Here is a 13,232-nt window from a genome sequence, read left to right as displayed (position 1 = left end):
CAACTGAAGCAGTTACCAATCTCAAAAGTCGTAAGAGATTCGTCCGAGGTACCCGAGGATGTGAGCTAAAGTTGCGAACCACTATTGAGAATATCGACAATGGTGTACAGATTGAAACGGAAGCCCTCCTAGACAGCGGAGCCACAGGGTCCTGTATCAATAAGGATTTTGTAGAACAGCACCAGCTCACTGTTAAGGAGTTACCAGTCAAAATGCCAGTCTATAACGCCGATGGCACTCTGAACAAAAATGGTTCCATAGAAGGCTATGTACAAGTCCGAATGGTGATAGGAGATCATGCCGAACGGATAGATATGGCAGTTACCAATCTAGGCAAGACAGATATCTTTCTAGGCATAGACTGGCTACGTTACCATAATCCTAGCATTGATTGGAAGGAATCTACGTTAACGTTCGAACGTTGTCCTGACAAATGCGGGTATTTGCCACACTATGAATCACCTGAGGATGATGGTACAGAGGAAAAACTTGTCGATGGTGAAAGGATCTTCTGGTTCGATTGGGATGGGTATCTTTCTGACCAAGGCCATATCAAAGTACAAACTGCCACTACAAATGCCGCTACTCCGTACCTTGCCGAGTATGCTGACGTATTTAGTAAAAAAGACTTTGACCAAATGCCAGAAAGACGTCCATGGGATCATGCCATAGAGTTAACGCCAGGCTCCAAACCAGTTGACTGTAAAGTCTATCCCCTCAGTCCACCGGAACAGAAGGCTTTAGATGAATTCCTAGAGGAAAACCTTAGATCGGGACGAATACGACCATCACGCTCACCCATGGCTTCACCTTTCTTCTTTGTCAAAAAGAAAGATGGAACACTACGGCCTGTACAGGATTATCGAAAGCTAAATGACATGACTGTCAAGAATCGATATCCACTCCCGTTAATCCAAGAACTCATTGATAAACTGAAGAATTCCAAGATCTTTACCAAAATGGATGTCTGATGGGGATTTAATAACATCCGGATCAAAGAAGGAGATGAATGGAAGGCAGCATTCAGAACAAACAGAGGCTTGTTCGAGCCCACAGTTATGTTTTTCGGACTTACAAACTCACCCGCCACGTTCCAAGCATTCATGAATCACATCCTTCGAGAGCTCATTGATCAAGGATACGTCATTGTCTATATGGATGATATCCTTATCTTCACGGACAACATTGAGGAACATCGGATCATCGTCAGAAAGGTTCTTGACATCCTAAAAGCCAACAAACTGTACTTAAAACCTGAAAAGTGCACCTTTGAGGCTAGGGAAGTTGAATATCTTGGAATCATCGTAGGAAATGGACAAATCCGGATGGACCCAAAAAAGGTTGAAGCAGTTCGAACCTGGCAGCCACCACAGAAAAAGCGCAAACTACAATCGTTCCTAGGGTTTTGCAACTTCTTCCGCCGGTTCATCCGAGATTTCAGTAAAATTGCCAAACCCCTAACACGGCTCACAGGGAATGCGACTTGGGAATGGACATCTCTTGAACAAGATGCGTTCAATCAACTGAAAGACCGGATCATCAAAGACGTCACTCTCATTATCCCAAGAGAGACTGGAAAGTTCCGGATTGAAGCTGATTCTTCCGATTACGCAAATGGTGCTGTCTTATCACAAAACGTCGATGGAAAGTGGAGACCAGTAGCCTTCAGGTCCAGGTCACTTAACGAGGTTGAACGGAATTATGAAATTTACGACAAGGAAATGATGGCCATCATGGATTCTCTATCAGACTGGAGACAGTATTTGCTGGGCGCAAAAGAACCTGTTGAAGTCTTTACCGATCACCAGAATCTCCAGTATTTCCGGAAACCTCAGAAGTTGAATCGACGACAAGCCAGATGGGTAGTTGAAATTGCTGAATACCATATTGAGCTCTTCCATAAGCCTGGGAAATCGATGGGAAAAGCCGATGCTCTGTCAAGGATGTCAGGCCTTGAGAAAGGGGAGAATGACAATACCGATGTCACACTGCTAAAACCAGAATTTTTCATTTCTCAAGTAACGGATCAGACATCTGCCCCCGAAGACGATCTGCTTAATCTCATCCGAAGGAAGAAAAACCAGCGAGACAAGTTAGTACAGGTTGCCCTCGAGTCTAAAGACAAGGAATGGCTTGAAACTGAGGATGGACTAGCAGTTTGGCAAGGACGTATCTATGTCCCCAAGGACAAAGAGCTCAGAGGACGAATCATACAGGCACATCATGACGCCCAGACAGCAGGACACCCTGGCCGCTATAAAACTATCGAGTTAATTACACGCAACTACTGGTGGCCAGGAATCAGTCGAGACGTCAGGATCTATGTGGAAGGCTGTGAAAAATGTCAGGCCACAAAGACACATCGTACAAAACCCGTAGGACCATTACATCCACATGACATACCATCTGAGCCTTGGGAAATCATAGGAACAGATATGATTGGCGAATTACCGGAGTCTGGAGGGTATAATGCCATCAGCATATTTGTTGATCACTTCACGAAGAGGTTACGGCTCTTTGCCACACATACTACGATAACATCTGAAGGAATGGCACGTGTCTATCGTGACAAAGTATTTCCGATCCATGGAATGCCCCGGAAGATTGTCCACGATTGCGGCCCTCAGTACCATGCCCGCTTCATGAAGGAACTGTACAAGTTGCTAGGAATCGAAAGCAACTATACAACTGCATACCATCCTCAGACTAATGGCCAGACGGAACGGATAAATCAAGAAATTGAACATTACATCCGTCTTTTTGTGAATCATCATCAGAGTGATTGGCACGAATGGCTTCCTATGATGGAGTTTGCATATAACGATCGAGTACACTCAGCTACGAAGGTTTCGCCCTTCTACGCAGACAATGGCAGACACCCATACAAAGGAACCACACCGAAGATGACGTCACAAAACCCAACAGCACAGGAGTTTGCCGATAATATGAAACGGATCAGGGAAGAAGTAGGATCGGCACTGAAAAAAGCCGCTGAGGACATGAAGTGCCAATATGACAAACACCGGAATGAAGCGATAGAGTATAAGGCTGGTGATAAAGTCTGGCTTGAAGGGACCAACATAACGACAGATCGCCCAATGAAGAAACTTGGGGATAAACGATTTGGACCGTTTAAAGTTCTTGAAAAGATCGGATCCAGCTCATACAAACTCGACATCCCTCGCACGTGGAAAAGAGTCCATAATGTCTTCAACGAAACACACCTATCCCTGTACCATGAACCCCAATTCCCGACACAACCCCGAAATACCGAGCCACCTCCAGAAGTAGTTGGAGAAGAAGAAGAGTACGAAGTAGAAGAGGTTGTGGATGCACGCAAGTATCGGAATGGCATCCAGTACAAGGTAAAATGGAGAGGTTACGGACCACATGAAATGACGTGGGAACCTGCAGCTAATATGACGAATGCCAAAGAAGCTGTTCAGGACTTCCACAAGAAGTATCCTAACAAGCCCAGGCCTCGAACCCTTAAACGGATCGAGATTCCGATTGCTCAATTTCCCATTGAATTGTTCCGACAAATACCTACACCAGACATAGAACCAGTCCCAAGTACCATGCCGTCTGAAGCACTTGTCAACCGACTTGCGCGTCATGGAATTCGCGCCTTAAAGGGGGGGTAATGTTACGATCACTTCTTTTTCATCTTATCTTTCTCCTTATCCCTTGTCTTATCCTTTATCTTTTGTCTTATCTTCTATCTCCCTTATCCTATATCTTGTCTTATCTTGTCACCTGATCTATTATTTATGCTTACTGATACAACATGCGCTTTTCATTTACTTATATTAAACACAGCAGTCTCACAACACATATACAGCATGGCGATCGAGCTTTCATTACTTACACATTGCTTTACTTATGTTCTACTCATGTTTACCACTAACCCAGGGCGTTGGGCATTACTAGGGCAGAGGGTTGTTCACTAGTATATAGGCTGTAGCTACTTGCTGTATTTCCTTAGCTTTGATCTCGTCTATTCTACCTAGTTTAGCCCAGAACTTTGCTTACTTCTTTTATCGCCTTACTGTTTGAGGTTTTCTTGAGTGTGACACCTGGTGACACCCGTTACTAGAACCAGTCGCTGACAACAATAACTCCTTTATCCTGCGATGTGCTATCGAAGAAGCGCGCGCACAGGGAAAGTGCCTATATGTTGCATTTATTGACTTGAAGAATGCCTTCCCATCTACCGATATCCCAACGCTATGGAGGAAACTCTTCAGCTTAGGTATGTCTGGCCCTTTGTTCGACTGGCTTCGGATGCTGTATGCTCGTATGACCTACGTGGTGCGGCATGGGGACCAGGTATCATCAGCTTTCCGAAGCCTCATCGGAGTCCTGACAGGCGACACCCCTCTCCCCAATGCTGTGGAACATCTATTTCTCTGACCTTGACATCCCTATACACAACGACAATGTACTCCTTAACGGCCTACCAGTCTCACATGTGGAGCAGGCAGACGATGTTGCTATCTGGTCCATGTCCCCTGAGGGCCTTCAAGTTAAACTCGATGCATTCTTCTTGTGGTGCCGACGAAACTCCATGGTTATCAGTATCAAGAAAACCAAGTGGATGCTGTTTGGATGTTTACCACGGACTCTACCAGTCTTTCTCATTGATAGTAAACCTATCGAACTGGTCGACTCCTACAAGTATGTTGGTCTCCAGTTCATCTCGACACATCGGTACATCCTGCAGACAGTCTATAACATCAAAGCATCCAAAGCGCGAAATATCACTCGCGCCACGTTTGCACTGGAATTGGCAATTGGTTGCCTCCCACCACGAGAAGGCATAATCCTCTATATGGCACGGGTTGACCCCCACCTCATATTTGGCTGCGAGATCGTTTTGGACATCGACCTCTCCCTCCTTGGAGATCTTGAACAGGCCCAATGTCAATACCTACAGCGACTGCTCGGAATTAGCAAGCGGTCCATGCGTGCCATTCTCTTCACTGAGCTGGGGATTGAACCCATACGGTACCGGTGTCTGGGCCTTGCACTCGGCTATCTCCAGTCCCTCCTGATTCAGCCTGACCACCGTGTGGTCCGGGATGCATTCGCTCACTCGCTCCACCTGGCACGATCTGGTCATGCTACATGGGTGAATGATCTGCGATCTACACTGTCAAAGCTGCCAATCCCTGTCCACTGCACTGTAGATGAGCTTACTGATGCAGATAATCTTGCGCGGCTCCGGAAGGATATCAGGCAGTCCTGCAAGCAATCTCTAACCAGCGACATCCAAGCATCTGTGCGTGTTCACCTTCTACATAATCGACTGGAATTCCGGGAGGATGGTCAGCAACTCCACACCTCCCCAATAATTACTCTGCGTGCCTACTTGGACGTGATCAAAGTTCCCAAACATCGACACGCTTTCACTCGACTGATCACTTCCAGCCACGCACTGAGCATCGAGCGCCTGCGGTATGAGGAGCGGTATCGCTCTCCAATTCCTCGGGAGTGGAGACTCTGCCGTTTTTGTAGAGGGGCTGTTGAGGATGAATGTCATGCACTGATGGTATGTAAGGCACAACTCACTCTGGTATGCCTGCGTGAACAGTACTGGATGGAAATGGACCGAACAGCACCGGACATTGTTCTGATGCAGCACCAACTCTCAAGTTATGCCCTTTACAACGTGTACTATTTGACCGACGTGTTCTTACTCTGACTGCTAAATATGTCTATGATGTACTTGCTGTCTTTGCAGGGCGCGAACCATACATACCAGAGTCTCACCTGTACACTGATGCTTAATGAATGTCTCAAATACACATCACAAATTCCGGTGCACAGTACTTGTAGTCTGTCGTGTGCTTAACCGATGATTGTGCGACAGTGCTAACCCACTGATCACAGCATTGTTGGTTATGTACATCCATGTCACACATCTAGCGCAGTGTGTGTAGCATGGGCCCCGGCTGTTCCTCAATGGGACCGTGTCGGTTTTCCTTTCCTTTCCTGCCTCCTGCCTCACACAAGCCTAACCTACAGATTGATTATCAGATCAATAAATGAAACACAGGGCTTGAGTTCCGTGGGATAAATCGAGCTTCCAACTTGATTCGTGAACAACTGCACTTTGTTCTAATGTTTATTCTCAAGTGTGCAAAGGACTTGGATCAAGTTGGATCACCGTACGAGCTACGTCACTTAGACTTTTCTTGGAGAAATGTTCTCTTATTCCCGATTCAGACTAGATTTAGACCTTCAGACTCACCCCTTAGCGCTGGTCAGTGATGCGCTGATGTTAAACAATTAATTCGTGGCAAGCAGGTACTGAGGTCTACAACTGGTGTGAGTGGACTACATATCCAGGTCTACTACGAATCATTTGTGAGCACTGACCCATTTCCTCAAGCCCAAGCTCTAAACAAAGGTTGGAGTTGGATTGGAGCACTGGCCTGCACTGGCAGTATAGGATGGAGCAGGGATGAAGTGTGATGGAAATCTACATACATAGTCTGTCTTTTGTTTTCGATTTTAAATTGATTCTAGCGTGCTGTCTCCTTGCTCAGTTGCTTTCATGGTGTCGTCAAATCAAATAAATTGAGTTGCCTCGCGCCAATAGCTTCGATCACAAAGGTCGCTACGAAGAGGAAGGAAGATCACATCAGCTAGCACCTGGACCGGAGCGGGGTGCTTCGAAAGATAAAGGATCCAGAAAACAGTCCCTGCCAGATTGTTTCTCGCAACCATATTTCAACATCTAAAATTCTTGTCTTCTTGCAGAAACTGAGCCCATGGCCGAAGAAATGGATTTTTCAACTTTCTACAAAGACAAGGTCTCGCCTTTGATCGTGAAAATCATTGTGAGTTTCCTCTTTCAGAAGGTGTAAACGTCAATCCTCACCAACTTAAATGTTGTAGCTGGAGATCTTATTCTACGGTACGAAATTATTTTCATTCGTTCATCATCGGATTTGTTTTATATGTGCTGTCGCCCTGGTAAAGCTGAAAAAACTTGTATAGGTGTCTACTTCACTCTGTTTTGTGTTTGCATGGGTCTCCACCGTCAGCAGTGCTACATCTCGCGAAGACCGCTTCAAAGGGCTGGATTGATCGTCTTATTCTTCTTGGCCACCTCCGCCACCATCTTGGATACTACCGCTACAATGAAGCAGATCTGGTTGTATCTGGGCCAATATTGGGGAGGTCAGAGCTCTTTAGATGCGGAGACAGCTTCTAGTATGACGGTGCGATTGGATATTATTTGTGGGTGAGTAATGGTCGTAAGCGACTGTAATACTGACCTTACTCGGATGATCATTAGTACTGTGACGTTCGGGCTTTATGTGATTTCCAAGTGTGTCTCGTCAGTCATCTTCAGCGAAACCCTTTATACCTACGCATTTCTAGTTTCATTGCAGATCTCATCCTGGTATGTTCAATTTATGTGCACTACTACGGTCGCCTGATTCAAAACTGAAACCAACTTCATACTATAAGATTCATCGAAATTCAGTGTTATGGAATGGCTCGAGGTGGAAAATGATGATATGGGTGCCTCTTATCATTTCCATTACAAACAACGGTACCGTGTCATGATTCTGTGTGCCAACTAGAAATGTTGAAATGTGGATATTTCCTACCTCTGTCCCTCTCCAGTTCTTGGGATAATAGGCATAGGCTTGGAAGCATCCAACATATCCGTGTATCCATCTTTATCTGTCTCGTTTGACCAGTACACCAATGGAGATAAGATAGTCCTTGCGTATCTTTTCACGAATGCTTGTTTAAATCTCTTACTAACTGGATGTCTCGGTAGGTCCACTTATACTGCCGCAACTCCAGCTCTGAATGACTATTTTCTGTAGCGGGAAGAGTCTGGTGGATGGGCAAAACGGCAGCATCAGCGCTTGGAACTCACCCTTTGAGACAAAAGTACCACTCTGCGGTTGCTATAACGTGAGCCTTTTCTGAATGTAATCCTAGCGATGTTCAATTTCTTATAAACCAATCAGTTTCGAGTCAGGGATCCTCTATCCCGTCGCATTGATAGGGTCAGTCGCAGCCACACTTCAGAATTCAACCGCGCCAAGTTTGTACCCATTTCTGATCCAAATTGCCGTGAGCTACCCTCATTATTTATGTTACTTTGACTGATATAGTGCGACTTGGTGCAGGCCATTGCTCCGACTCTTATTGTTGTACGCACCGTTTTGGGAATCAGTATTGAACAACGGGATCTTGGTTCCTACGAAGAAGTTAGCTCTGACACGATTTTAAGCACTTTTGCTCACAGCGGAGATGCGATGCCAGCGATACATCTTGCGAATCCTTCGAAAGTCAGCCCAACATCCGACCTAATCTCATACAACAGTCTTCCGAATCCTACTCCGATTCTACACTCGGCAGATGTTGTAACTCCGGGTAAGGGAACGAGATTGACGTTCAGTCCATACTAGTAGTATGACACCACCGTGGAAGGAAGCGTCCTTATAGGCCTATTGTCTAATAATCGCCAATATGATTGTGATAACGTTCCGGTAACGCCATACCTCACTCCATGGCATGTACTTTCATTTTTAAACCTTAATTCATTAGCTTGTTCCATCTGCGGTTTCGTGAGCCGCTGTAACTCCACGAGGGCTTACAGAGACCAGACATTGACCCGTACAGGATGTGTAGGGCCAAAATGACGATATCAAGCCTTCTCTCAATGTATACCTTGTCGATCTGAAGCTCTTACATAAACAAATTCTAGTATGTAATCTCATCTCAAAGGTGATCATACAATAAGTATAACTCTGAAAATAGCAATGGAATGTGATCTTCAAGGATTCTTAGTGAATCAGGGGAGTACCACAGTATCGAACGAGGAAGCCGAGCAGAGCAGAGCCGACCTCCGAGTTGATAAATAGATAAATACCTCGGTCCTTTATTAATAACTTCGTACTCGTGTGAAGAGGATTTCCAGCAGTGACCTGCTGTTGGACACAGGACAGCTCAATTCCACCCCTCGCAGTGAGCGCTCAGTAATACCAAGTAAGCGCCGGAAACCTCCGCTTTGAAGTTGTCGAGCCAAACAAAGACAAATAGGTGGTTTAACGACTATCCGAATCTCCTCGAGCTAATTTCGTATGAATAGCGCAACGAACGGCATGGATCCTAGGCTTCCAATGTGTCAGTCTGGAAATCAGATGGATCATAGTTGCACCGAAGAAGCCCAGCTCAGCTGAAAAAAGTTCATTTACTACCATGTCTCTATGGCGGACCATCTATCAGATGGAGAATTCGAAGGTTATATACTATTTATGATTGACAACTCCACCTAGCTCGGGATGTATATATGATTGACAGCTCCAACGAGCTCGGAATGGCATGTAGTGAACATTTCTCCGCATTGTTATACAATGTCGACTTGGAAATTTCATCATGTAATATTAACTGGCAGGGGATTCTAGGGTACAACAACTGTAATAATCGTTTTGATCACAGCTTGTGAAGCTTTACTCTGGGTCTGTTCAAACTGTTTGTTGGGTGAGCCCGACGCAATTCGTCTTCTCCGTTCTTCTTGTCTCTCCAGTTTCTTCTCCCGGGAAATTGGGCCAGGGTAGTGACTTGATTCAGTTACAGCTCGCTTGACTTCATATCCACATTCGCAATCGACCTTTCGAAGCTAAAAACATGGCTCGAATTTATGACCACTCATTCTCTGAACTGCTTTTTTTCGCTCCGCAATCATGAACAGTGCTCCCAACGAATTCGACATAATTTTTGGCGGTGGTATGTTCCTACTCAAGTATCTTATTCAGGTGTCGCGGGCTATTACTCATGTCATATAGGGGGAACAGCTGCATGTGTTGCTGCAGGAAGGTTGGCTTCTGCTGATCCAACCCTCCGAATCCTTGTAAAACGCTACTTCTATGCAGATGTAACTTTTTCTCATCTTATGTTCATAGGTTCTCGAAGCAGGAGAACACACCAAATACGAGGATTCACATGTACAACCTGGACGCTACTTCGGCCACCTATCTCCAGCAAGTACTACTCTTGACTTTCACGTCGGGAAGCCCTCCAAGTCGCTTGCTGGCCGTTCCCTGGTCGTTCCATCAGGTCGTTGTATCGGAGGAGGGTCCTCCGTCAATTGTAAGCGATACTGGTAGTAGCTGTTTATGAATGTTGTTGCTGACATTCTATCCTTTTCAGTCACTATGTATACCCGTGCTTCTGCGTCCGATTACGATGACTGGGAAGGCCAATACAAGAATCCAGGTTGGGGTTCCAAGGATCTTTTGCCATTGTTACGAAAAGTAGGCAACAATGTCTTCAACTGTCTATTCTAGCTATATCGTTGAATTAGACTGAAACCTATCAAATTCGACCGCATCAACCGACGCATGGATATTCAGGACCCCTGAAGGTTTCCTGGGGTGGACATGTTACCAACATTGGAGATCAGTTTCTGAAGGTGGCGGCAGCAATAGATAATGACCGGATGTATACCGAAGACGTCAATGATTTTTATGAATGCAACAAATACGGGGTATGTGTATGATTCGAAATTCTTCTCTGCGTTTACCCTCAGATGAAGGTATAACAGAAATGGCCAAAGTGTGTAGATATTTTGCTTTCCCTGTTGATAAGTCTCAGCGGAGTTACTCCTAGATGGATTGACAGTGAAACTGGCAAACGCTCGGATCCAGCCCACTATTACATCTATAATCAGGAGGCTAACAAGAACCTTGTCATACGAACTGGCCAACGGGTGAAGCGTGTGATATTTGAGTTTGTCGTTCTGTCGTGACTTACAATAATTCGACTGCTGACATCGATTTTCAAGAGGAGAGAAAGCTGTTGGCTTGGAATATGTTGCTGACATAGCCCTTCGCCCAGATGTAGATCAAACACCTCAGCAGGCATATGCATCACGTTTGGTGGTGCTTTCCGGTGGTGCTTTTGGTTCTCCGGCCATACTTGAAAGGTAAGATAATAGTCCCTTGCCCCCTTCTTTTGATTGACCATCACATAGGTCAGGCATAGGCGCTGCGGATCTGCTGGCTAAGCACGACGTTCCCGTTAAGGTTGATCTCCCTGGTGTAGGAGAGAGTTTTCAAGGCAAGCTTGTATCATACAACTTTGAGGTGAACTGTTGATGGATAAGAAACCATAGATCACAATATCTGTTTTGTCCCATATCAAGCCAGTGATGAAGCAGACACATTTGACGCACTCATCCGGGGGGACATAGCAGAAACTGCAAGTAGGTCATTCAATACATCTTTTATGGACAGATTGACGATGTGTTTCCTAGAGAATTTTGATTTATGGACGGAAGGAGGCAAGGGTCTTCTAGCAGCCAAGTCAATAGCTTGTGTATGTTGCTTTATAAAATTCTCATGTTCTCTTTATTCGTAGTGGCATGGACGCTGGGATTAAAATCCGCCCCGTGGCAGAAGAGGATTTCAAGGAGCTGGGTCCGGACTTTGAAGAACGCTGGAACGAATATTTCGTGAACGCTCCAGACAAGCCTGTAATTTGGTTCGGGCCGTCATCCTTGTAAATTACCGTTCATCAGTTCCAACATGTGCTTTTACTAAACTTGATTTCAGTCTGTTAGGAGACCATACCACGGCACCAGTCCGCAAGTACTACAGCCTGGCGTATGTCAACGTAAATTCAAATTTTCTGTGTTGAAAAGGGTTGGATTCATCGAAATTGGTTTCCAGGAATACCCTGTCTCCATGGGCAGCGTGCATATATCTTCGGGTCAAGATCCTCACGCACCCAGTGACTTCAATCCGGCCTTCTTGAATCAGTAGGCACTCAGTCGCATATTGTTACTCTGATCATAGTTTGACTATCTTCTCAATAGTCCAGCTGACTTTGCAACTTTACGATGGGGATATAAGAAAACGCGCGAGATAGCCCGACGAATGAAATTCTACCGCGGGGAACATCTTCCCATTCACCCCGAATTCTCTGCAAATAGCAATGCCTTGTGTAACGGGAACTCCTCTGGCCCGGCTGCGCTCGATGCACCGAACTTGAAGTATACAGAAGATGATGATAGGGCTATAGACGATTTCCATAAACAATTCAGTATGTATATTCTGCTTCGTTCTCAAGTCGTGCTCACATTTTCGATGCTCTCTCAGTTCAAACATCGTGGCATTCTGTAAGGCTCTCTCAATTACTTCAGGACAAATGTTGATATTTGTACCTGTAGCTGGGAACATGTGCAATGAAACCTCGCGAAGATGGAGGAGGTGATCCATTCCTAAGTCAATTCAAGCGATTGTCTTCGCTAACCCTATCTTCGAAGTTGTGGACCCTCGCCTCAACGTTTATGGTACCAGAAATCTAAAGGTCGCAGGTAATCGTTGCTATTTTACAAAATCTGCCGCTCGAGCCCGACTAATGAACGATCCTTAAACTGCATGGATTTTTACGGGTTCAATTCTATCCTGCAGATGTAAGTCATTCATTCAACTTCGTGAATTAAATTAGCTTACAATCTGTGATCTATACGCAGCTCTCGATTGCTCCAGCAAATGTAGGCGCTAACACCTACAGCTCTGCCTTGACTGTCGGAGAGAAAGCAGCGGTCATAATTGCAGAGGATTTAGGTTTTCCACTTGATGGTGATGGTATACTGGAAACGTCTGAACAGTCTATGTCTGGATTTTCTGAACCCGTTTCTGCGCCTTCGACGAAGACCCAGATACTGGATGACTTCGCTGGTCTACAAGGGATCGAAGGGTTGACTATAAGCGGCATGGTCAACGACGAGTATCCAAATTCGAAGTCTTCAATGATTACCGTCATTTAGAAAGAAAGGTCACTCACAGGCGCGACAATAGTTATATCAGAGAAAGTATATACACTTGGGGTATGACTGATTTTGAACTTGGTTGAAATTAACTAGAATTGCAACGCGTATAGATCAACGAGCTCTATTTTCGCACTCATTTGTTCAGATAAATGTGTATTATTTATTCTAGACTAAGTAACACTGTACAGTAACACAGAGAAGACTGATGTTGTCTTTGGCTGCGACGCAAGAATGGCCAGCGATTGTGAGCAACATGGGAGAGCAAAAAATATTCAAAAGACAAACAGCAATGAAGTGAATATGAACTTTGACTGTAGAAGGAAATGAGCAGTAGTAGAGGGAAAGGTAAGAAGAGAAGGTCAGAAGTAAACAACAGACCTGGATAAGTTTATATACATTCGAGATTTGGTAGCGCAGAAGC

At 45.1% G+C, this 13,232-nt stretch overlaps 2 protein-coding genes across 2 annotated transcripts; both read left to right on the top strand.

Moving 5' to 3' along the window:
• Positions 1-6,541: 6,541 nt before the first annotated feature.
• Positions 6,542-8,838, top strand: C8R40DRAFT_1118544 (uncharacterized protein). The gene is made up of 11 exons (XM_046228697.1): positions 6,542-6,845; positions 6,904-6,922; positions 7,006-7,252; positions 7,307-7,339; positions 7,393-7,414; positions 7,483-7,567; positions 7,642-7,797; positions 7,851-7,941; positions 7,998-8,103; positions 8,160-8,739; positions 8,794-8,838. Exons 1-10 carry the CDS (start codon positions 6,777-6,779, stop codon positions 8,439-8,441), a joined length of 1,110 nt encoding a protein of 369 aa, XP_046083234.1. The 5' UTR covers positions 6,542-6,776; the 3' UTR covers positions 8,442-8,739; positions 8,794-8,838.
• Positions 8,839-9,487: 649 nt separating this feature from the next.
• Positions 9,488-13,139, top strand: C8R40DRAFT_506227 (GMC oxidoreductase-domain-containing protein). Its single transcript, XM_046235277.1, has 20 exons — positions 9,488-9,762; positions 9,822-9,886; positions 9,939-10,125; positions 10,186-10,289; positions 10,340-10,522; positions 10,580-10,590; positions 10,645-10,764; positions 10,820-10,960; positions 11,009-11,094; positions 11,150-11,239; positions 11,291-11,339; positions 11,395-11,535; positions 11,589-11,649; positions 11,706-11,794; positions 11,852-12,078; positions 12,135-12,154; positions 12,206-12,245; positions 12,302-12,352; positions 12,420-12,451; positions 12,512-13,139. The coding sequence occupies exons 1-20, from the start codon at positions 9,720-9,722 to the stop codon at positions 12,806-12,808; spliced, it is 2,037 nt and encodes a 678-aa protein (XP_046083233.1). The 5' UTR covers positions 9,488-9,719; the 3' UTR covers positions 12,809-13,139.
• The last annotated feature ends 93 nt before the right edge of the window (positions 13,140-13,232 follow it).

This window comes from Lentinula edodes (genome assembly GCF_021015755.1).
Source record: "Lentinula edodes strain Le(Bin) 0899 ss11 chromosome Unknown C8R40scaffold_33, whole genome shotgun sequence".
Classification (NCBI taxonomy): Eukaryota; Fungi; Basidiomycota; class Agaricomycetes; order Agaricales; family Omphalotaceae; genus Lentinula; species Lentinula edodes.
This window is presented reverse-complemented; position numbering and strand designations above follow the sequence as displayed.